General features: G+C 51.3%; 8 protein-coding genes across 8 annotated transcripts; 5 read left to right on the forward strand and 3 right to left on the reverse strand.

Annotated features, from left to right (window-relative positions):
• Window positions 1-69: 69 nt before the first annotated feature.
• On the forward strand, window positions 70-1,041 carry N7443_002406 (U1A/U2B'/SNF family RNA-binding protein; the record flags this gene model as incomplete). The annotated part of the gene is made up of 3 exons (XM_056882462.1): window positions 70-117; window positions 255-561; window positions 644-1,041. 3 exons carry the CDS (start codon window positions 70-72, stop codon window positions 1,039-1,041), a joined length of 753 nt encoding a protein of 250 aa, XP_056744303.1.
• Window positions 1,042-1,354: 313 nt separating this feature from the next.
• N7443_002407 (H(+)-transporting V1 sector ATPase subunit D) lies at window positions 1,355-2,550 on the reverse strand (the record flags this gene model as incomplete). The annotated part of the gene is made up of 6 exons (XM_056882463.1): window positions 1,355-1,590; window positions 1,643-1,693; window positions 1,807-1,855; window positions 1,905-2,237; window positions 2,366-2,482; window positions 2,536-2,550. The coding sequence occupies 6 exons, from the start codon at window positions 2,548-2,550 to the stop codon at window positions 1,355-1,357; spliced, it is 801 nt and encodes a 266-aa protein (XP_056744304.1).
• Window positions 2,551-2,778: 228 nt separating this feature from the next.
• On the forward strand, window positions 2,779-5,549 carry N7443_002408 (mRNA splicing protein SYF1; the record flags this gene model as incomplete). The annotated part of the gene is made up of 5 exons (XM_056882464.1): window positions 2,779-2,868; window positions 2,923-3,039; window positions 3,105-3,158; window positions 3,220-5,231; window positions 5,285-5,549. The coding sequence occupies 5 exons, from the start codon at window positions 2,779-2,781 to the stop codon at window positions 5,547-5,549; spliced, it is 2,538 nt and encodes an 845-aa protein (XP_056744305.1).
• Window positions 5,550-6,277: 728 nt separating this feature from the next.
• Window positions 6,278-7,048, forward strand: N7443_002409 (uncharacterized protein; the record flags this gene model as incomplete). The annotated part of the gene is made up of 1 exon (XM_056882465.1): window positions 6,278-7,048. One exon carries the CDS (start codon window positions 6,278-6,280, stop codon window positions 7,046-7,048), a length of 771 nt encoding a protein of 256 aa, XP_056744306.1.
• Window positions 7,049-7,444: 396 nt separating this feature from the next.
• N7443_002410 (uncharacterized protein) lies at window positions 7,445-12,400 on the reverse strand (the record flags this gene model as incomplete). Its single annotated transcript, XM_056882466.1, has 5 exons — window positions 7,445-8,668; window positions 8,725-9,070; window positions 9,124-9,908; window positions 9,963-10,103; window positions 10,154-12,400. 5 exons carry the CDS (start codon window positions 12,398-12,400, stop codon window positions 7,445-7,447), a joined length of 4,743 nt encoding a protein of 1,580 aa, XP_056744307.1.
• A 1,156-nt stretch (window positions 12,401-13,556) lies between these two features.
• N7443_002411 (putative Rho guanyl nucleotide exchange factor) lies at window positions 13,557-18,243 on the forward strand (the record flags this gene model as incomplete). The annotated part of the gene is made up of 2 exons (XM_056882467.1): window positions 13,557-17,627; window positions 17,686-18,243. The coding sequence occupies 2 exons, from the start codon at window positions 13,557-13,559 to the stop codon at window positions 18,241-18,243; spliced, it is 4,629 nt and encodes a 1,542-aa protein (XP_056744308.1).
• A 262-nt stretch (window positions 18,244-18,505) lies between these two features.
• N7443_002412 (tRNA lysidine(34) synthetase) lies at window positions 18,506-20,643 on the reverse strand (the record flags this gene model as incomplete). The annotated part of the gene is made up of 3 exons (XM_056882468.1): window positions 18,506-20,232; window positions 20,286-20,459; window positions 20,505-20,643. 3 exons carry the CDS (start codon window positions 20,641-20,643, stop codon window positions 18,506-18,508), a joined length of 2,040 nt encoding a protein of 679 aa, XP_056744309.1.
• A 635-nt stretch (window positions 20,644-21,278) lies between these two features.
• On the forward strand, window positions 21,279-21,581 carry N7443_002413 (uncharacterized protein; the record flags this gene model as incomplete). The annotated part of the gene is made up of 1 exon (XM_056882469.1): window positions 21,279-21,581. One exon carries the CDS (start codon window positions 21,279-21,281, stop codon window positions 21,579-21,581), a length of 303 nt encoding a protein of 100 aa, XP_056744310.1.
• Window positions 21,582-21,607: the final 26 nt, after the last annotated feature.

The raw sequence follows: 21,607 nt of genomic DNA on the forward strand, positions 1-21,607 counted from the left end.
TTTGTTTTCACCTGCTGCAGAGCTCAACCTCGTCTTCAGTTCATTCCCGGAGCTGCAACTGTCGCAACCATGGCAGCCGCAGATGTATCGGCTGGTGTTCCTCCGAATTCCACGTATGTGTTTATTCCTTTGATCCTTATGCAGCTAATCCGCTAACTTGGCCTTGCAGTGTCTACGTACGCTGTCCCTCCCCCTCCTGCCCGCAATAATGCTCGCGCCGGCCGACTAACCGTGACACTTTTCCAACCCCACAGGTCAAGAATTTAGAGGAGCGAATCAAAGTTGAGCAGCTCAAGGTCGCACTGGACGAGATCTTCTCCGATTTCGGAAATGTGCTCGAGATTGTCGCAAAGACCAACCTGAAGGCCAAGGGCCAGGCGTTTATCGTCTTTGACAGCGTCGATGCCGCAACCCGCGCCATTGACGAAGTGAACGGCTTCGAGCTCTTTGACAAGCCTATGGTTCTGGATTATGCGAAGACTCAGAGTGATGCTACTGTTCTTCGCGAAGGCGGTTCCGAGGAGCTGGAGGCTCACAAGCGGAAGCGATTAGCTGAGAAAGGTGAGCTATATCGAACTCATCCCCTCTTACGCAGACTCTGTCGGAATTACATTATACTAACTACTGTTAACTCTTCCCGCAGAGCGCCAACAAGCGCACGACGCCCTCGAAGCCCAGAAGAAGCTCAAGCGTCCCGCCGCCGCGCCTGCCGACAACGCACGCCCGGCAAAGACCACGAAGGGCGCTGGTCTCAAGCCCACATCCGGTGCTACGACTGCTGTTATCCCCGACGAGTATCTGCCTCCCAATAAAATCCTGTTCCTGCGGGATCTGCCCGACGACGCCAGCCAGGAGGGCCTCGCAGCGGTCTTTGGTCGTTTCGAAGGATTCCAGGAAGTCAGATTGGTACCCGGCCGCAAGGGTATTGCATTCGTCGAGTACGAGACCGAGTCAGGTGCTATCAGCGCGAAGGAGGCTACGGCAGGTATGCCCATGGGAGAACAGAGCAAGCCAATTCGTGTTACTTTCCAGCGGCAGTAAATATGGCTGTGGTTCTCTCAGCCCTAAAATATCCCTGTCTTGTTATTTTGGCGTTTGGAGGGGGTTCTAGCTCACTTTATGTATCTGCAATATGACCTCGTGAAGAGACTTGTCGATACCACCTTCATCTATCTACATAGACTCCGTACAGAGACATGGTACATACGACTTTTCTAGTAAAGTTTCCAAGTTTTATATTCTCGGAGGCTGAGCCATTAGGCTGAAGTACGTGAAACAAGTAAAAATTGGTACAGATGTCAAAGATATGCAAAGGACGCTTGTCCGAAGTAAAACAAAGATACAAAATGGATCACTAGAAGATGACATCGTTGTCTTCTTGCTCACCGAGAACATCGGGCGCATCGGTGTCTCCTGTAGATGGAGCCGCAACAGCTGGAGTGTTGTTCGCTGCCTCCTTCTCCGCTGCCTTCTGTCGGGCTGCGAGAATCTCGGCGTCTGCCTCGGCAACGTCTCTCTGCTTCTTACCGGAGACCTTCTTGAGGCGGTAAAACTCCTCTCGATCGAGTTCATCGAGTTCGGAGTTGATGTCTGTGTGGATTAGAATGTGCAACATCTGGTGATGGGGGATGGTAGTACAAACATTTGATGGTGTTTTCGGTTCGGGGGATAATGACGTGCTCACTTGCGGATACTGTTAGTAAAAAGCCACACCATAAGTTAGCAGACAATAACTTACATGGCGTTAACTATATGATACATGTTAGCAAGTATACAAGATGGGCATGCTGAGAAGATACTGCTTACCTCTTCGGTTCACAACCTTAATCACCTCATCTAGAATCAAGAATGCAGTCTGGGGAATATTAGTGAGAGTCCAATGTCTGTTACCCCAGCATTCTTACCTGTAGACTAGCCAGCTCCACCAAGGTCTCCACGGCCCGCGCGTATGTCTCCCGGCAGCGTTGAATTTGCTGTCCACCCTTTCCAAGACCGGTCAAGCCAAAGTCGTTGATAGCAGTCTCTGTGTGGCTTTCAAATTGGGGAAGGAAGACACCCGAGACGTTCTCGTGCTTGGCTCGCACACGGAAGCGGGCCTGTTTGGCGGACTCCTGAATCTGGTATCCGATGTCTCCGCCAACGGCGTAGCTCACTTCGGCAAGGGAGAAGGCTGCAATCTGCATGACCCGTCCCATCTTCTGCTTGGCCTCATCTATACGTCGTGTGATTTCTGCCCGCTGTAATTAGCTTCCGTGGAGTGTGGGGGGATCCGGACTCGATTCGTTGCGGCATCGTACCTCGGAAACGTCTATTCGTGAGGGTTAATTATCAGCTGAGCGCTCAAGCCATTGGGAATGTAGACAACATACTTTGTCAAGGCCTCACTCTTTCGCTTCAGCAAGCTGTGTCCGATCTCAGCCCCCTTCAGCTTGCTCTTCATTATTCCTAGCGACTGACGAGTCGGGAAGACTGGCTCTCGGCCCTGTAGAGAGACATGGTTAGTATTCGTAGATGTCACTGATAGAACATACTCACCACAGCACCCGACATGACGGCAGCTTAAAGATCCAAACGTTGACGATCAGCTCAGATGCCACATTGATATGACGCCGATAAGTAAAGCTCCACCGCCCACTCGATATGGGTTCAGTCACGTGATTAACATACGACTTCGTCGCCAGTTTCATCCTTCACGCGCCTGTGTCACTTGCTTGCGCCAACATCCTATGCTGTTCTGTTGATCCGTGTGATTCGATCCCGCTCGAACCGAGTGGCGCAATGCCAGGGACGCTCCTGCCCCCGAGATCACACCGGCAGCACGCACAGATGGACCGATCATCTGCGTCCCGGCCGGACTTTTACCTGATCGTAAGCGCCCATTAGTCCCACTGCTATCATTGTACTGACCTCTTTTCCCAAAAGACCGATCAAGATACCGTGTACGAACAAGATCTGCTTCGCGATGCCGGCAGTGTCAAGCCATGGCTTGCCTACATCGAATGGAAGCAGCAACATGGCACCCTCTATGAACAAGCCTTTGTATGATTCTGCCGTACTCCAATCTTTTGAATATAAGGGTAACCGCTAACATACAATTTCCACAGATCATGGAGCGCGCCTGCCGACAATTGCCCCGGTCGTACAAACTGTGGAAGATGGTGAGATCCTCTCCCTTGAGATTGCTGTGCTGGTCGTTTGACTAATTGAGGATTGATGTAGTATTTGGAGTTCCGAACGAAGCACCTGAAGGGGCGCAACCCCACTGTCTATCGCGCCGAATACCTGAAGGTCAATGCGCTCTTCGAACGAGCTCTGATTCTTCTGAACAAAATGCCTCGTATCTGGGAGATGTACCTCTCATTCTTACTCCAGCAACCGCTAGTGACCCAGACTCGGCGAACTTTCGATCGCGCCCTGCGTGCCCTGCCAGTCACCCAGCACAACCGAATCTGGAGACTCTATAAGAGCTTTGCGCGATCCGCATCAGGACAAACTGCCGTCAAGATCTGGGCCCGCTACATGCAGATTCATCCTGAGAATGCAGAGGATTACATCGAGCTTTTGGTGGAGATGGGTCAGTACAAAGAGGCTGTCAAGGTCTACATGGACATTCTTGACAACTCGCGCTTTCAATCTAAGAATGGTAAAAGCAATTTCCAGCTGTGGACTGAGATGGTCGACCTCTTGGTCTCAAAGGCCAAGAAGATCGAGACTGGTCCACAAGTGGGAATTGATGTCGATGCCATTCTGCGAAGCGGTATAGATCGCTTCGCTGACCAGCGAGGAAAGCTCTGGACTGGCTTGGCGACCTACTGGATCACCAAGGGCAATTTCGAGAAGGCGAGAGATGTTTTCGAGGAGGGCATCTTGACTGTCATGACGGTCCGTGATTTCACTCTTATTTTTGACTCGTACGTCGAGTTTGAAGAGTCGATCATTGGTAGTCTGATGGAGGCTGCGGCTGTTCGTTCAGAGAAAGGCAAGCTTGACGAAGATGCCGATTTCGACCTTGATTTACGCATGCTGCGCTTTGAGCAGTTGATGGACCGACGCCCATTCTTAGTGAATGATGTTTTGCTTCGCCAGAACCCCCACAATGTTATTGAATGGGAAAAGCGAGTGGCCCTGTGGGGTGACAATAAACAGGAAGCTGTCAACACCTACACAGCTGCTATTGCGGCCATCGGCCCCAAGAAAGCTCACGGTAAGTTCTCCGACCTGTGGGTCAATTATGCCAAGCTCTATGAAAATGGCGGAGACCTGGAAACCGCCAGGGTCATCTTCGACAAGGCCGTCAAAGTGCCCTTCAAGTCAGTTGCTGAGCTTGCCGAGACCTGGTGCGAATGGGCGGAGATGGAGCTCCGTGCTGAGAACTTTGACCAGGCCGTTAGCATTATGGCCAAGGCGACTCAAGCACCTAAGAAGTCCACCGTGGATTACTTCGACGAGGATCTGTCACCGCAACAGCGTGTGCACAAGAGCTGGAAGCTGTGGAGTTTCTACGTGGATCTCGTCGAGAGTGTTGCTTCTCTGGATGAAACACGAAAAGTCTATGAACGGATCTTTGAGCTGCGTATTGCGACACCCCAGACAGTCGTCAACTTCGCAAACCTATTGGAAGAGAACAACTACTACGAAGACTCTTTCAAGATATACGAGCGCGGCTTGGATCTTTTCAGCTATCCTGTTGCGTTTGAGCTTTGGAATCTCTATTTAACCAAGGCCGTTGATCGCAAGATTGGCATTGAGAGACTGCGTGATCTCTTTGAACAAGCCTTAGACGGATGCCCCCCCAAGTTTGCCAAGCCACTATACTTGATGTATGGTAATTTGGAAGAAGAACGAGGCCTGGCACGTCACGCTATGCGCATTTACGAGCGTGCAACTCGCTCAGTCTCCGACGAGGATCGTTTCGAGATGTTCGAATTCTACATCACCAAGTCCGCCTCGAACTTCGGTCTCACCTCCGCAAGACCCATTTACGAGCGGGCCATCGCCGCTCTGCCAGACCAGGAGGCCAAGGAGATGTGTCTCAAATTCGCGGAGATGGAGCGCCGCCTCGGCGAGATAGACCGTGCCCGTGCCATCTATGGCCACGCTTCCCAGTTCTGCGATCCGCGAACCAACGCGCCCTTCTGGTCGAAATGGGAGTCTTTCGAAGTTCAGCACGGAAACGAGGACACATTCAAAGAGATGCTGCGCGTCAAGAGAAGTGTCCAAGCTCAATACAAGTATGACCACCCTTACTTTCCATCTTACGGACAACTTGCTAACCTTTTCACAGTACCGATGTCAACTTCATTGCATCGCAGGCCATTGCACGCAGCCAACAACGTCCCCAGGACGGAGAGGGCCAGGATGGCGAGGAAGACGCAGACCGTGCCGATGCCATGGCCGCCCTCGAACGCCAAGCCCGTGCCCCCGTGGGCTTCGTCGCCGCCAGCACAGGCCCAGAGGGCGGTAACCGGGCCAAGCCTGATGGCGCAGCACCGACAGCCCCTGCCAACCCAGACGCCATTGATCTCGACGACGACATGGATGCCGAGTAAGACGCGGTGGTCCTTCACAACGAGCACGAATGGAACAAACAATGCATGGCTGTGCTCGACTGAACGCTCCTTCTTGATCTCCTTTCATCGACCTGTGTGCCTAGTATCATTTCTTTTCTTCTCTAGTATAAGTCCCATTGCGATGGATGTTTACCTTCATCTCCTTTTCTCTGGTGTTGCCTGCCGCATCTTCCTATCTGATTCCAATTTCTCCTTTTGTTTGATTCGAGCCATCTTTGCTCGAGAATGAAATCTTTATCATTCCGTTGGTCCGTTGTCTTCGATATTCGATACCTGCCCTTCTTCGGGCATTCTTTGTTGTATACTTAAATTATCTCGTATTGGAATCTGTCGAGTCTTCTTGTTTAATGAAGCCATTGTGGCGAATAGATTTGTAGCTTGAGCAAACGGCCGACGTCTGGGTGTTGAACGGTGGCAGTCGATTGGATGAAGAACGAAGAGTCCTACTCATAGAAGTGACAGGTTTCGATAAATCGATGTCGAATCTTCGGCTTCGAACGCTTCCTTGACGTCACAGGGGAAGAAGATCAAACCTCATCCCTGCATTCAATCAAGTTCGGTATGATATCATCGGAAGTGCACCGATGATATAAGAGCACCGCTTTGCATCCAGCGCTTATCTGGAATTGAAGGGCACTGCCATCACTCAACAGACCGATTTCCATATATCTACCGGTCTCTATCTTCATCCTATGCGCCTACCCACCATGGCCCGCATCTTCATTACCGGCTCCAGCGACGGTATCGGCCAAGCCGCCGCCAAAGCCCTTGCAGACCAAGGCCATTCAGTGGTCCTACACGCGCGAAACGCAGACCGCGCAGCCGCAGCCCACAAAGCCATCCCGCAAGCCGAAGCCGTACTAATCGGCGACCTAAGCTCAATCGCCCAAACCAAGAAACTTGCCGAAGAAGCCAATTCCCTAGGTTCCGGGACCTTCGATACAGTCATTCACAACGCAGGAATCGGCTACGGCGGCACTTCCAGTCGCGAAATCACAGCGGATAATATCTCGGCCGTATTCGCTGTTAACACGCTTGCGCCGTACATTCTTACCTGTCTAATGAAGAGGCCTTCGTCGAGACTTCTTTTCATGAGCTCGGATAGTCATTATGGAGGCGATGAGAATCTGCGGAATATTACACAGTCGCATTCGTATAGTGATAGCAAGTTGCATGATACGATGCTGGCCAACGCGTTTGCGAGGCAGTGGGGTGATGAGATTCAGGTCGTCAGCATGCATCCTGGTTGGGTGAGGACTAAGATGGGAGGAATGGCTGCTCCTGGAGGGTTGGATAAACCGACTCGGGTGCTTTCCGAATGGGCTGTTGGCCAAGGGAAGTGGGCTAGTCTGAAGAGTGGTGCATTTTTCACGACGAGTGGGGAGGAGTCGGCGCACCCTGGTGCTGGAAATGTGAGCAAGCAGGATGAGTTGTTGAAGATTTGCAAGGAAGTCTCTGGGGTTGATATTCCTGAGTAAGCCTCGAGGAAGGATGAGCTGCAACCCCTGGACAGGAGCCTGAATACGAAACAGAGCGGTTGCTTGAGTACAGCTACTACTTTATCCATCTCTAGACTCATTAAAGAAAGAGCTTGAAAAGAACCTTGCCTCTTGGTGTATTGGTTCTTAGATTATTGGACCTACGCAAGTGAGGCATTCAGTTCGATCGTTTCAATGCTTGAACACCAAATGAAAATTGAAATAACCTTTTATTATGACAATGTGTCAATAAGTTGACTTATCTACATGGACATTGGACAAGGACAATGATCGGGGGAATAATACCAAGCCTGCACCCCAACGCTATTCTATATGTAAATGCAAAAGGACCAAGGACGAAAGAGGATCGAGGCACTCCGGGAAGTAACTCGGCTTCTACGAAGAAACATCTTCCTGGGAAGCTGCTTGACCGTCAGCGTTGCTGGTATCTTTCTCCTCCGCAGTGTCGTTAGACGGGGCTTCAGTCTCTTCGCTCTTCTTGTCCGCATCGCTGGCAGGCTGGTCAGGAGAGTTGACAACAGAGGCTGGCTGGGACTTCTCCGTGTCCTTGCCTGCCTCGGGGAAGATCTCGGCAAAGAGGTCTGGTAGGAATCGGCCAAGACGTTTGCGAGTCTCGTTCCACATTTCCTCTTTGCTGGGATCCTGTGACGGAGGCACGAGGTAGCCGCCGTCGGCCATGACCAGAAGAATGTTCTTCAGGCTCTCGGGGATCGCTTCCTCCAAGCTGTCGGTCTGGCCACTGTTCATCATGCGATCGAGGATGTCCAGGATCCTGAGCCAGAGAGGGAGCATACCCTCGCGGTTGGGAAGCTGGTCCAAGAACCGCAGGAAGATCTTGCAGACTAATGTTGCGGCCTGAACTCGGGTTTCGCCCATGCCATTAGGGTCAGAATGGTAGACCTCTGGTTTCAGAAGACGAAGAACGAGAGGGAAGAGAACTTCATCAAAGATAGCGGACCACTCCTTGTCGTCACTAGAGACAAGATCAGCGGACAGGAGAGCTCGCTGCAGAGTGGAGATTGCGTGGTGACGGATGTCGCGGCAGGGGTTGACACATTGGCTGGTCAAGGATTGGAAAATGGGGGACCAATAGGCAGCCCATGCTTCCCGTTCCTCAAGATGAGACTGCTTGATCAACGCGGGGACCCGTCCAGTCAAATTATAGATTAATCCAATAGCCTTGATTCCGCGAGCGACGACGGGGTTCTCCGTGGGTTTGGGTTGCTTAACACCCTTGGTCCGTCGAGCCTGGATATCTCTTTGGCGTTCGTTAATAGACCCCACGTGTCCAGCACTGACGAAGTCGTTCGCAAGGTTCACAGCAGATTCGTAGTTGTCGGGTGTCACAATGTCAGGCATAGATTCGGCGATGCTTTGAAGCAACTCAAACACCATCGGTGCGGCCTCTCCGTGCTGGTGCAGCCTCTGTAAGATTGACCAGAAGTCTGGGGAGATGGTGATCTCGTTCCCCAGGCGACGTGTGTGACTAACACAACGAGCAAGACCCTTCACTATCGGCACAGCAACCATTTCCAGGATGTCTTGATCGTATCCCGAGATGGCATGTAGCACGACGGGTACTCTCATGAAATCTTGGTCCTGTTAAATGGTTAGCTGCAATGAATCGGACACGGCATGGTTTCAACAGAACGTACATGACTGAGTCGCAGAAGGCTGAGCAGATATGAGACAATACGAGAGACGCTCAATGGATGTAAGTTCTTCGCATCGCGCACCATGGTCTGAAGAGTCGTCGCTAGCCTCTCACCGAGTGCGCCCAGAGTCTTCTCATCTCGAATAGTGAGAACAGTTGCCAACTCCAGAGCAAAGACCATGGACGGATCGTATTTAGGTTGATTGGGATCAATTCGAGCGTTGGGGCTTCTCGAAACGGGGCTTGGCCGCTCGGGCTTTACAACAATGACTGCCAGGGCGTTCTCTTCGGGAAGCTGAGACAATAGAGCTCCAACAAGCATCTCGAGAGATGAAAGAGGAAGCGACCTTTGAACTAGTCAATGGTTGAATCAAAGTCGTCGAGAGCTGAAAGAACTTACTTAATGTTATTCAAGATATCAGGTATCGCGCACGAGGTCACGCAGTCGACCGTGCACAGCGTGTTGTCCAGCTCTTCGTCAGATGGCTCAGGGGGGTCATCGGCGGCATAGCTTGAGAGATAGGAAGTGAATGCGGACAGCAGTCCACTTTCGTTCCCACTTCTATCACGGTCAACAATTTGAGACGGAGGTTGCAGCGGAATTGGAGAGATATCAAGCTCGGCCGTAATCTTCGAATCCAGCGACGGAATCAAAGAGTTGATAAACAGATTACTGAGAATGCGAACAATATGCTCCCAACCCTGCTTAGGCGTGGACTCGTTGCCAGCTAGGACTCGGAACAGCACCACAGTAGCAAGCTGTGCTCGGAAATCCCTTCCAAACTTCACAGCAAGCTCACTCACCATAACACTCTTCTTGCCTGCCTGTACCTCAGTGTTGAGCGCAGTGCTTGGAGGCTTGGTCGTCGCCAAGGTGCTGATAGAAGAAAGGGATGAGATGATCCGATCAAATGCCTCAGTCAAGCCGTAACGAGCAGCAATCTGAGCACATTGGTCGAAGCCATTGACCACGCGGGAGTAGACTGCGTCGTCCGAAGCAGACATGAAAACATAGGATAGAGTTGCCACCACAGGCTTCCAGGTCGCTTCGAACATCTCGGCATCAAAAATATTAGTCTCGCCCACAACCATCTCGCCAGCTCCGGATGATTTGAGAAGCATTTCTTTCCAGGCATAGTCGAAACCTGATTTATTGTCGTGCTCTTCGGGTAAAATGATCTCGTTCTGAAATATGAGTCAGCTCTCATTCCAGTGTCCAGCCACATACGTTATCCTTACCGCTGCAATGGAGTCATAGATATCCTGAAGGAATTCTTCCGTAAAGTCACCGCCTCCATTGACACCTCGCAAATTCCTTGCAAAGGCAGGGAACGACATGCGGTTTTGAGGCTTCACGTTGGGATTAAAAAGATCGGTGTTCTAGATGGGTGTTAGCCTCCCTTACCGTGTTTTCAAGTAAAGAAACTTACCAGCATGATAATGGCATAGGTCAATACGTAAAGTGCGTCACAATTGGCAATTTTGTCGGGCTTTGCCTTCTCCGTATAATGCTCAGAGAAGGTTGTCACGATTCGTTCAATAAGGGCCGATTCGCCAGGCAGACGGAATGAACTCAGCAGCTCTCGTAGAGCTTCGACTACATCCCTTCCTGAAAAGTCTAGGAGATCCACAAATGCGCCCAACAACTCCTCATTGTCACGTTTGGAGATGAATTCACCTAGCACCTTCTTTGACAAGCGCGCCGACCCTTTCAAGAATCGGGCGACCTGCACCGGGTTTTTGGGGTCCTCAATGATACCATGCTCTGCAAGATAGGCAATGCCACGCTTGGGGCTCTCGTTGAACAGTTGTGCTCCTTTGATGATGAGCTTCTTGGTTTTCCGTTGGCTGCGAAGGAGTTCTTGTGGGGGGTAGTCTCCTTGCACAGGCTCATCGTCCAATCGGTCATATATGAACTGCACGTAGCCTAGCAAAGCGTCCAAGCATAGCGGAGGAACGTTTGTAGTGCTCCATGTGGCAGAATCTGGGAAAGCGTTTCGAGAGAGCAATCCGATCATGTCCTCACACAGATCTCCTCGGTCCACTTCACAGTCGTAGTTGACAAATAGCTCGGTCATGAAGCTGGGGATGCGCGATAAGACACCTATGCTCTCAACCATTGCTTCCCGCGCTTCGGGCTTCCGTGAGCCGCCCTCGAGGCCTAGCTTTTGTCGGTCCTTCACCGGGACTGGGGTGGATCTGCCACTGTTGGTTTGTGATGATGGTTGTTTCACGAGCTTGGGCGCTTGGGGGACACCCTCGTAGAGCGATGGATCAATACCAGCCTCACGGGGAATTTCCACGCGGGGATGCAGGCATGCCACCAGGTATGAAAGGTAAAGCTCTTGTTGAAGCTTCAATACAGGCCGACATGTCGAGAGCAAGGTACCTGCGACTCTGAGAGATGCGGTGAGAATGGCCAATTGCTCCGAACGGACCAATTGGAAGAGATACCGGCAAAGGTCATCTCTGGCCAGAGCAGCCAAGCTAGGGTGCCGAGCAATAGATGGACCAGCCACTTCCAGGGCAACATCAATGATTCTGAGAGCCATGACTCGCATGGTATCTGTATGTTGTCGATTGTGAGGATCCAAGAGATCAATCAACACGCGGAACAGTTCTCGGATAGACGGTAAAGAATACGGCTTGACCTCGATCTCAGTGTCATCTTCCGGGTTCGGAGGTGCAGCAGCAGCAGTGGTTGCGCTACTTGTGTTCTCGGGAGACCCTTCCCGACTAGTGCTGCCACGTTCAGCGGCTGCTGTGTCGGATCCCATGGCGGACTGGTGTTGTGATGCCACGGTATTGCCATTGACGGAAGGATCCATCTTCAAATTCGTTGCTTCCATTTTAAACTTCTCATCTGCAAATGAAGCTGGTCCTGGAGAGACCGTTTGATCTAGGTGCGACAGGCGCATGAAAATGACCTGGCACATGTTGACCATGGCCATTTCGGCAGATCTGCGGAGCACCTCTGATAAGCGGCCTTGACAGCACATGCTCAATCCTGTTTCCATCATCTCACAGACACTTTCATCACCTAGCAGTTCTCCCTCCGGCCGAGAGAGCATGCCCTCCATTAACTTCAAAATCCTCAGCAGCACGATCTCGTCCGCCGAGGAGTCACTCGCCTCAAACCGACAGTGTGTAATTGCAGCGGAGAGGAGCTGCATCGCCATTGGTAGTCGGGGCGAGTCTCGATTTACGATGTTGTAAGAAAAGAACTTGGTGATGGCGACCAAGGCGAGAGAAGTAATGACGGCGGAGGTTGACGAGGAGCGGATGACCTGGAGGAACGGATGGAGGAGAGCCGGGGTATCGAAGGTGCGGATGTCTTTACAACCCTTGAGGTCAATCCGCAGGCGTGTGAAGGCCGATATCAACGGGTTGTCCTGCATGCTCTTTCCCTTCTTTCCACGTAGACCCCATCGATTTGCCAGGGCATGGTCATCGTCGACACGAGGCGAATGGCTGCTCTTGCGCGGGCTGGGGGGTGCAGAAGTATCCCGCTCGTAGACACGAGACCCTCCATTGCCGCCCAGGATGGCGGAGACGGAGGAGTGCGCCCATCGGGCATGCTTCCGCATAGACGAGGTTACGGTAATGCATTCTGTAGTCACCAGGGCCACGGGGTCGATGGCTATGGATAGAGGTTCGGACATGGTGGAATCGAGCATCTCGAGCGGGAGATGCGCTCTGTGGTGTCACCGTGAACTTGCGAACAAACAGCTGGTCTCTCGATCGCTGCTGCTTGCCTGTTGCGGCTTAGCGTCTTCCCCGCCTGGTCACCGCCTTCATCAGGGGTCAATACGTGTGAGTACGTGATATACAGCAATTCTGCACCTTCCATGATCTAATACCCGAAATGTATTTACAACGCTCGTCTCAGATGTTCTGCCCCCAACTTGCCCAGACGGTAGATAATGTGCATCATTGAGCTGTACATGCAGTAGCATCGATCTAAGCTCTCTATGGAACTGAGAAAAGGACCATCCTCTCAATATTAGCAATTTTATTGACTCGCAGTCCCAGTGCCTTGATACCTCCGAGCTAAACATGTTAGTTACACAGAAGTAGGATCGGTTGCTATATCTCTGGAACCGTTTGTTTATATACATCTGCTTTGGGAGTGGGCAACCAAGACAGCCCAACAACTGAGGTAATTGCTTTCTTTCCAATCCTATTCCGGGACAAGGCTTTGTCTGACACAATGTCAAGGTTCGAGATGCTTTCTTACAATCTGGAGCTCCTATGAACCCTAGCTTGTCGATCCCCGTGGGATAAATGAATGATCGGCTCCCTGGCACCAGGGTTGCCACGAAGGCGGTAAACTCTAGTCTAGATAAGCTAGGAGTACCTAGATTGAATGCGATTGAATCTGACTTGTCAGGTCTGAGCCTTGCAGGGTAGACGAGGTGACCCGCGTTGGCCCGACAAAAGTAAACAAAGATCTCCCGATGAGCCGCTGGCGCTAAGACGCCCCAGTTATCGCGCTATCGCGCTATCATCCATCCCCGCGCCAAAACATTCTACCTCACGGCTTGTCTGATCTTTTGTGTCTCTCGTATTCCCCGCTCCATGTATCTGCCCGTCGATTGAGCGCTGCCGACGACACTGTTTCATGGAGGGGGCCTACGAGCGTTGCGCCCTTTATCAGTCTACTGCAACCCCCCTCACATAGGTTGTTGACACCCTCACCACGACTGAAACCTTCCGAAATCGTGCTCTTCGTTGTCGCCGTGTCGATCCTCCCGTCTCTGAACCTCAGCGCATGATATCTACGCCAGTGTACCTTCCCACGAAGACCACAGTTGCGGCAAGCGCGATTGCGCCATGACAGTCAACGCAGCGGCGCCTGCGGGCACCGCACTGTCAGATTTGCCGTTGGAATATCTCAGCCTCTACCATACGGTCGATCCATATCTCTCCTCTATTCTCGTCTTCTACGGCCCCGTTGCGACTGCACATGCCACCATAAGCAGCTCGCGCATTCAGGCGCACATCTTTACGCCCGCTGGATTTCGGAGCTATCCGCGCTTCACCATATCCCCTGCCGCTTCAGTGTATACCGCGGTCAATCACCTACCCCGTGATAAACAAGGGAACGAAGTGGCCCGCGGTCTTGCTGTCAGCATGTTGAAATACTTCACTGAGCTGTCAGACCCGCTCAAGCATTATCTGACGGAGAAGGCCCGTGCTGCCAGGCAAGGTGGCAAGGTCCTGAAACCGTTCGAAGCGGTCCATGCCGCAGATTTGGCCAATCGTATGACAAGAGTCGACGATTCATCGGAGATTGTTCGCGAACTTCGCACGGCGTACCAGGATCGCAAAGTTTCTTGGACCGATATCGACGTCGTCTTGCCCGCAGGCACAATTCAAAAGTCTGAGAGACGCAACAGTGCCGGCTCGGATATCGAGGACTCCCAAACTTTTGATTATGGCCCCTACACCTCCCTCATATCAGCCCTGGGAGATCCGATGTTTTTGCCAACATCACGACTTAAGCGTGCCCCTTCACAACCGACCAATGTTAGCAAGTCAAGACTCTTCACTCGGGCTCAAAAAGAAGCCCTTCGTCTCACTATGTGTGAGCTTGTTGATACAGAAGAAAGATACGTTGCCAAGCTGTACTCTCTTGTACACGAAGTGGCAGACGAGTTTCGACAAAAAGCTCAAACTCGGGGCCACTCAAGTACCAGCCCCAATGAGAAATCGCTGGCTGCTCTTTTCCCACCGTGTTTGAACGAAATCCTGGAAGTCAACCTTGGTTTTCTAGATGTTATTCGGCAAGTGCTTGACAAGACCGAAAAGGATGCCATCGAAGATATCAGTCAAGACACCGAGCTCCCAGCAACCAGTTACCATCGAAGAGAGAATTGGGATGCACTTGGTGCCGTGACGTTTGCGAGAGCACTGCTCGAATGGCTACCCCGATTCTCGCAGCCTTATGCGGACTATATGCGGGCCCACAATGGCTTTACACAGACGCTCAATTCCTTCATGAAAGATAAGGGCTCCAGCTTCTCCAAGAGAGTGTATGAGACTGGAGAGCAGAGACTAAGATCTCTGCTGATGGAACCTGTTCAACGACTTCCTCGTTACAGTTTATTGATTGATACCATGACTGGGAACTTGCCACTGGTGCATCCTGCCGTTCGGCCACTTCTCAAAGCTCGGGACATTGTCAAGGACATCTGCGCCCTGGATGATTCGTCTCCATCTTCACACGCACAGAGTCTCAAGCGATTGAGAGAGCTCGTAGATGGATGGCCAGCCGATCAATTTCCCGATGGTCGCTTGATCACAGCTGTCGATGTCAACGAGATTGCACCTCCCTATCAGCTAGATGCGCAGGCCCCGAGCTCGGCCGCGGGAATTATGCTTCTTTACAGGAACTGTCTGGTCCTACTTGCAAAGCCTGCCGAAAGTCGAGCTACTGCGCGTGCAGTATTGGCCGACATCGACAATGCGGCCTCATCAACCAACGAAACGTCTACGTCCCTACCAGCATCAGAGCTCAAGGTTGTACAGGTTCTGGAGCTTCATGCTGTTCGTTGCATGCAGTCGGCCTGTGGCAGGCTGCTATTCATTTTACCCGCATCGTACAAGCCTAACACCAGCTCCACGGATGGCGAAAACGATCTCATTGCGTTGGAGCTGACTGCCATGTACGAAGGAAAGGCCAGTCGTCTCATCGAAGAAGTCACCAAAGCCAAGATCGAGGGCAGATTTCCTGAGCAAGAGCGAGAGGGAGGCAAATGGACCCTCCGCAGTCCTCCTGCAGCCACGGGAAATACAAGTATTTTAGCCTGCGTATGCGAGGACGGCCAAAGTACCGCACTCAGCGAAGCACAGGCATCCCCAATTCGCTTACTCTTCGACACTCCTAAGGCAAAGTGCACACAGATGCTCCAAAGCACCAATCTGGAGATGATTATTTCGATCGCTCCACCTAACGGTGACCAGTTCAGAATGGATATTGACTCTGTTGTCGGCGCTCCATCGACAGATTTTGTCACAGTGGAAAATTTTATCTTGACTATGTCACGCCGTTTGCAAACTCTTCTCTCAAATCTGCACAGCCCTCGGAACCCCAGAGTGATGAAGCCTCTTGTTCATTCAAATTTCGAAATTCTTCGTTACCTCGCGAGCAACTTGATCACGCAAGTCAAATCATCACGAAGCTTCCGTCGGCCCTCGCCTACCAAATTAATATCGAACCTTCTGGGAGGTAGTCGTGACAACGTCCCTACCTTAAAGACACCTAATTCGGCGACTCTGCTGGGTGAGTTCCCGAAGATGCCACCTCCCAGACCCCAACATTCCAGGTCAAATACTGTGCCATCTACTTTCCCTACCAAAGAAAAGGAGAGAGAAGAGAGCCCGAGCAAATCACCAGGAGCTGGAGCGACTGCCCTCAAGGGGCCTGACAGCCAGCTTGGATCTCTGGAGCAAACCTTCGCAGCATACGTGCTTTCCCTCCAATCTCGAAGCGGGAACATTCTTGGTCGTATGCTCCGGTCTCGAGACCATGCGGATCGTGCCCCGGTCAACGAGCTTTACAATGTCCTACTGGAAGACCCAAGCAAGCTTCAATCTGCTGCGGAAGTGCCTGTTGACACTCTATTTGTCGCTTTTGAGACATTCATGAAAAACGCCTGGAAGTTGAGTATGGGCCCAGTCCTGGCAGTGTCATCATTGAGATCCCTTCAGAGTCAGTTTGACACCATGTTCCCCCTGGACTTTGATGATCAATTCAAGAAATTCTTGGTGGATATTAGTCCCCAGAATCGCCGTGCTTTGGCCGCCATCATCCGTCTGCTTGCTGAGCTGCTTGATGCCTCTGGTAACGACGGAGATCGAGGAGCCTTGACTGTGGCGTTCGCGGATGTTCTCACCGAGGAAGGAGATCCCGTCCAGCATGTGTCGCTCTTAGACCGCCTAGTCGAGGATTTTGACAATCTTTTCGAAGATTTCATCCCCGGTGGCGCCTCTGTCGAGGGGACTTTGGGTTACGACCAGGGAAAGACTTCTCAAGCAAATTCCGGATCTGTCGGTTCAAATAATTCTTCATTCAGAAAGCGCTTTGGGTTTGGTCTAAACAAGGAGAACCAGAAGAACGAGGGAGAGAGTAAGGTCGCATCAATCCTACGAACTCTCAGCAAGCGACAGAGCCCTACGGAATCAGAACCTACTACTCCCAGAAGTAATTTGATACGTTCCAAGTCCACCGATGTGGACTCTCGCCTAGGATTTCTTCGACCTGGGTCGCGCGATCGCCCCAACGGATTTTCTTCTGAGGAACAGATCTCGCGACCAGGCACTGGTTATGGACAGCCGCAGTCCTTGTCGTCAGTTCGTGAAATCTCACAAGATGGGGTAGTCAAGATTCGCAGAAAGCGCAGAAGCTCGCTGTCAGATTTACGCCCCCAAACAGCCTCATCTGATACATCACAAATATCCCCTACCCACCCATTGCGTCCGGTGACTCCATCTAATATCCCACGTCCGGATGTGACGACGCCAACCAGCCAGCAGAGGCCGCGAAGCAGTTACCTAGCATCATCACCTAGCAGAAGTACATCGCCCGCGAAAGGGTACTCTTCCGTTCGCCTGGGGTCTCCTATTCGACGGATGTCACCCCCGCGGCCTTCCACCCCGAGTAGAAAGGAGAATATCGATCCCAAGATCTCACAGACGGATCGTGCATCCAAGAACAAGCCAGACATTCCAGAGTCGCCGAGTCAGGAAAGCAAGAGGCGATCTCGCGCCACCAGCATTCCCCAGCGGGCCCCCGGCCTCCGAGATCGATCAACAGTCAACAGCACGGAAGTCAAGCGACCTCAGTCTTCTTCTTCGTCGACTCAAAAGCCGCAGAAACTGCGGTTGCAAAGTCCCCAAAAGGTAAGTCAGGTTCACCCTTTTTTAGATGGGTTGGAATGTGAGCTAATTGTTCCTGTAGCTTCGCGAGCGTGTTTTTAACGAGAAGAAATTCCAAGCCACTGCCCAGCTTGGTATGCGAGACGAGCTTAGGGCACTTGGCGACGAACTGAAAGCTCTGAATCTCACACCAAGCAAACAATCCAGTGTGGAGCCGACCATGGGCTCCCCGGGTGCTCATATCTCTTCAGCTGCTAGTGCTTCCCTTGAAGCTCGTATGCGAAGCCTCGAAGCTCATTTTGAACAGCTCTCTGGAGAGTGCAATGGACGAACATCGGCATTGGAGAGAGACTTGGAGTCATCCTTGGTCGTGAGCGAGAAGCGCGTCAAAAAACTGGACGAGCTGTACCGAGAAGCCAGTGCAGAAAACGAAGCTCTCTATGATCGATTCAATTCCGAGCTTAGTAAGATTTCCAGAGACGTTCGATCTGGAAGTGCGGAAGACGCTCTACAGTCCCAGCTTTCCAAGGCATTGGAAGAAGTTGGCCGCCTCAAGAAAGAGAACTTCCGCCTGAAGAGAGAGACCGGAGGCCTTCGGGCTCAACAGGCCGCTGTTGCTCTCCTGAAGGCAAGTGAATAATAATCAGCATTACAAACAGCCGCTAGCTGCTACGTTCCCTTTTTTCGACCTTCACCCACCGACATCACCTGTCACTTTCATTCTTCTTCTGTGATACCACAAACTTTCTTTCCTTTGTCTATCCCCCATTTGCATGTGCGAGGGGTATTTTCTACATTGTAATCATTGAATCCTTTTTCTTGTTACTTTTCAGGCCCGCGGAAAGATGGATTTGGGTCATGCATAGCTCCGGAGATTGACTTTGCAGCGTTTCTTATGTTGTCTAGAATTTTGTACCATACTCGGTAGGCTCATCATTCACACTTGGCCCGCTCATTAGGCGCACCGCCTCGGTGTCAATCATTTTGTACATCCAATCCCAGGTCAAATTCCACCAAACTCCTTTCCAGAAGAAACTCATCTCATTAAAGGCCGGCCCCTTTTTCAAACCGGATAGACACATGCCAAAAGTTGGCATCAACAGTAGGTGCTCAGGAGTCTCTGTCGGTTCAGAGAGACTCGATTCCTCCAATGTCAAGACGGGAATTGTGAACCGAGCTGGACCGTCAGCCTCCAGTGCAAGTATGTCTTTAATATATTTCCAGACATCTGAGGCTGCAGGAGCTACCCTCCCGTGTTTCTCTCCTGCCAACGTTCCGTCGTCATGAAGAATCCTGTCGAGATCGGATTTTTCGAACGGACGAACAACAAGAATAGGCGGTTTCAAACCAACAGATGCCTGGAGGTTGGAAGTCAAGTCGGGTTCCAAGGTAAACCGAAGCCAATGTCGACAATCCCACAGTTTCCAGGTATCTTTTTTGAACTCGATGATTGGCTTCCGGTTTCTCATATATGGCGCGCGGGAGAGTCCCCAGGTATTCATGCTAGGTAGGGATGCCAATAATTCGGGCGTGGCTGTAGTAGGGTTCATCTTGGATTTCGGGTTGAGAGGGCTGAACAACACACCCCCAACATTAAAGGGCTTTCTGTCCTCAAAATACTTGTTCAGAGCGTCGGTGTCCCTGGCATCAGGGAAAATATTGGACACAAATGGGTCATAACGGTTGAGAGCGTAGTTGTGTGCAGGGGCAGCCGATATCAAGTCCGTAACGCGACGTATGACACTTGATAGGATCTTGCGATCAAGGGCGTGGGATTTGCTATCCCGCGCAGCTGTATTCTTGAATTCGATCGCGAGACTTCCCGCCCTGGGATTGAAATCGAGGATACGGCATCGCGACGCAAGCATTTCATCAGAAAGATCATTTGTTTTTTGAAGAATATCCTGGCCGGTCTTAATGAGAGAAAGAATAGATGCAGGTTGCAATGCACGGGGGAGGGCATTGTTAGAGAGGAGGTGCCGGATAGTGTTGCGTGTAGTGAGGGTAGGGTCGAAATTAGTGGGATCGGAGACATAGGGAACCTTGTTTTCTTCGCAGGTTTGGACCAGCCGAGCCTTGGGGAAGGAAAGAAGGGGCCGACAGAGAAAAATGCCCCCGGTTGCAGTCAGGAGTGGTGAAGAACTGAATGGCGGTTGTAATGATAGCCATAGTGGTTGGTCATTTTGAGACTGCGGTTGTTTTTTTGGATATACCGGGATTTCTCCTGTAGTATAGAAACTGATGGTACCTCTGTTGGTGTCTAGAATGCGAACTTTTACAGGAAGAGCATCGCTCTTTCGTGTTCCAAGCAGCTTTGCATATGAAGCGCCTTCAGATATACCCCAGAGACCATGACATTCGGGAATTCTCGCTATCTCGGAGATTCCTCCAAGAGCAGCGCCACGAGCTCCACTGCATAGTCTCGAGATGGCCGTTTCAACGTTGTCATCCTGATGGTGGCCAAGTAGGATAGTATTGATGTCATCCTGGAGGCAAGCTTTGCCGAGAGCTTGATACCGCAGCATGCGAGCGTTGGTTTCAAATGCAGATGGCATTTGTATTGGATCGGCATCTGCAGCTTTTGCAGAAGTGGAACGCCAGTCTAGCTTTATAACCTTTGTTTTGATACCTGAACAGAAACTTTAGGAGAAGAAGACATGGACATGCAAATACAAAACATACCCATGTCACGTAGCCAGCCAGCCACCATGTTGGCCTCCTGGCTGCTTTCTGGGCGGGCTCGATGATCAACCAGAAAGGCTGTAAAGGAGACCGTCCCAGGGTCAGACAGCTCTTCCATCTGTTTACACAGTAATGCGAGGGCCATGGAATCGGCACCACCGCTAATGGCGAGACCTGCTCGGATTAGCCTTGATCAATCTAGATGGGGCGCCGTCATACCTATCTTCCATGGCAGCTTAATTGAGGCAAGGCTTAACAAATTCGGTTCCCCGGCTTTTGTGATTCCTCGAGGGTTCATCCATGATTGGTAGAACCGCTCGGCGAACTGAGACACGGACACGCCAGTCCGTGAAGCCATGGAGGTTGATACTAAGAGGAGAGGTTGATCCCGTCAATTGGTCTTCTTGCGCGCATTGACCCGAGGACCCGCAAATCACGTTCGCGGTTCGAATCCAGCTGAGTGCATTCTTTTCAATTCGCCCATCCACCTTTTAGTCACCGAAACTGTTTGATTGGGAATGAAAAAGAGAAGAAAAAAAGGAAACCAAAGAACAGAATATTTTTGGATTTACGACCTAGCTCAATACGTATTGACTGCAACTCAAGATCAAGGCTGTGTAGCTCAATGTCTTAGCCGAGATTCAAGGCCCCCAATGATCTGCGCTTGATCTAGCTGCGTTGTACGACATGAGACCTTGGCCTTAGGCCACCCAGGCCCTAAATTTAGTTCGCCTAGATCTACGTAGGATCACGGTAACCTCGGAAACCCACTGCAACTTGGTAGGATATACTCGAAATGAGGACATGCATGATACTTGGAATCATGGACGCCTAAGAGGCGTACTCATCTCAACATAGATCCAATTCGGAATGAAGTCGAGGTATAAGAGGGGTGAGCTATCCTATCCATATCAGACATCAGACATCAGACATTACACATTACCCAACAATAGAATCTTGAATATAACCGTGGAAATCAGTTCAATTTTCATAATGCAATTCTCTTTCGCTGCTCTCCTGGTTGCGTCTGTCTCTTCGGCCGCTGCCTGGAATATCACGACTTTCACCGACGACAAGTGTACAGACTCTACCGGCTGGGAGCTCAGTCAGCCCGGCAGTATTGGCTGTGTCTCGCTGGGGGAGACAGTGAGCTCTGTTCTGGTCGAAAAAATGTCCGATGACTTCCACTTCATTGGCTCGAGCGGATACGCCTGTGATACTTTCCACCAGTCTGGTGGGAATGGCTGCTATGCTCAGGGACAGGGGTTCCAATCTATTCAGGTGATTCCAGTGTAAGTATTCACTGAATATTTGGAGTTTGA

Source organism: Penicillium atrosanguineum (genome assembly GCF_028827265.1).
Source record: "Penicillium atrosanguineum strain IBT 20685 chromosome Unknown utg000002l_segment0_segment0, whole genome shotgun sequence".
Taxonomy (NCBI): domain Eukaryota; kingdom Fungi; phylum Ascomycota; class Eurotiomycetes; order Eurotiales; family Aspergillaceae; genus Penicillium; species Penicillium atrosanguineum.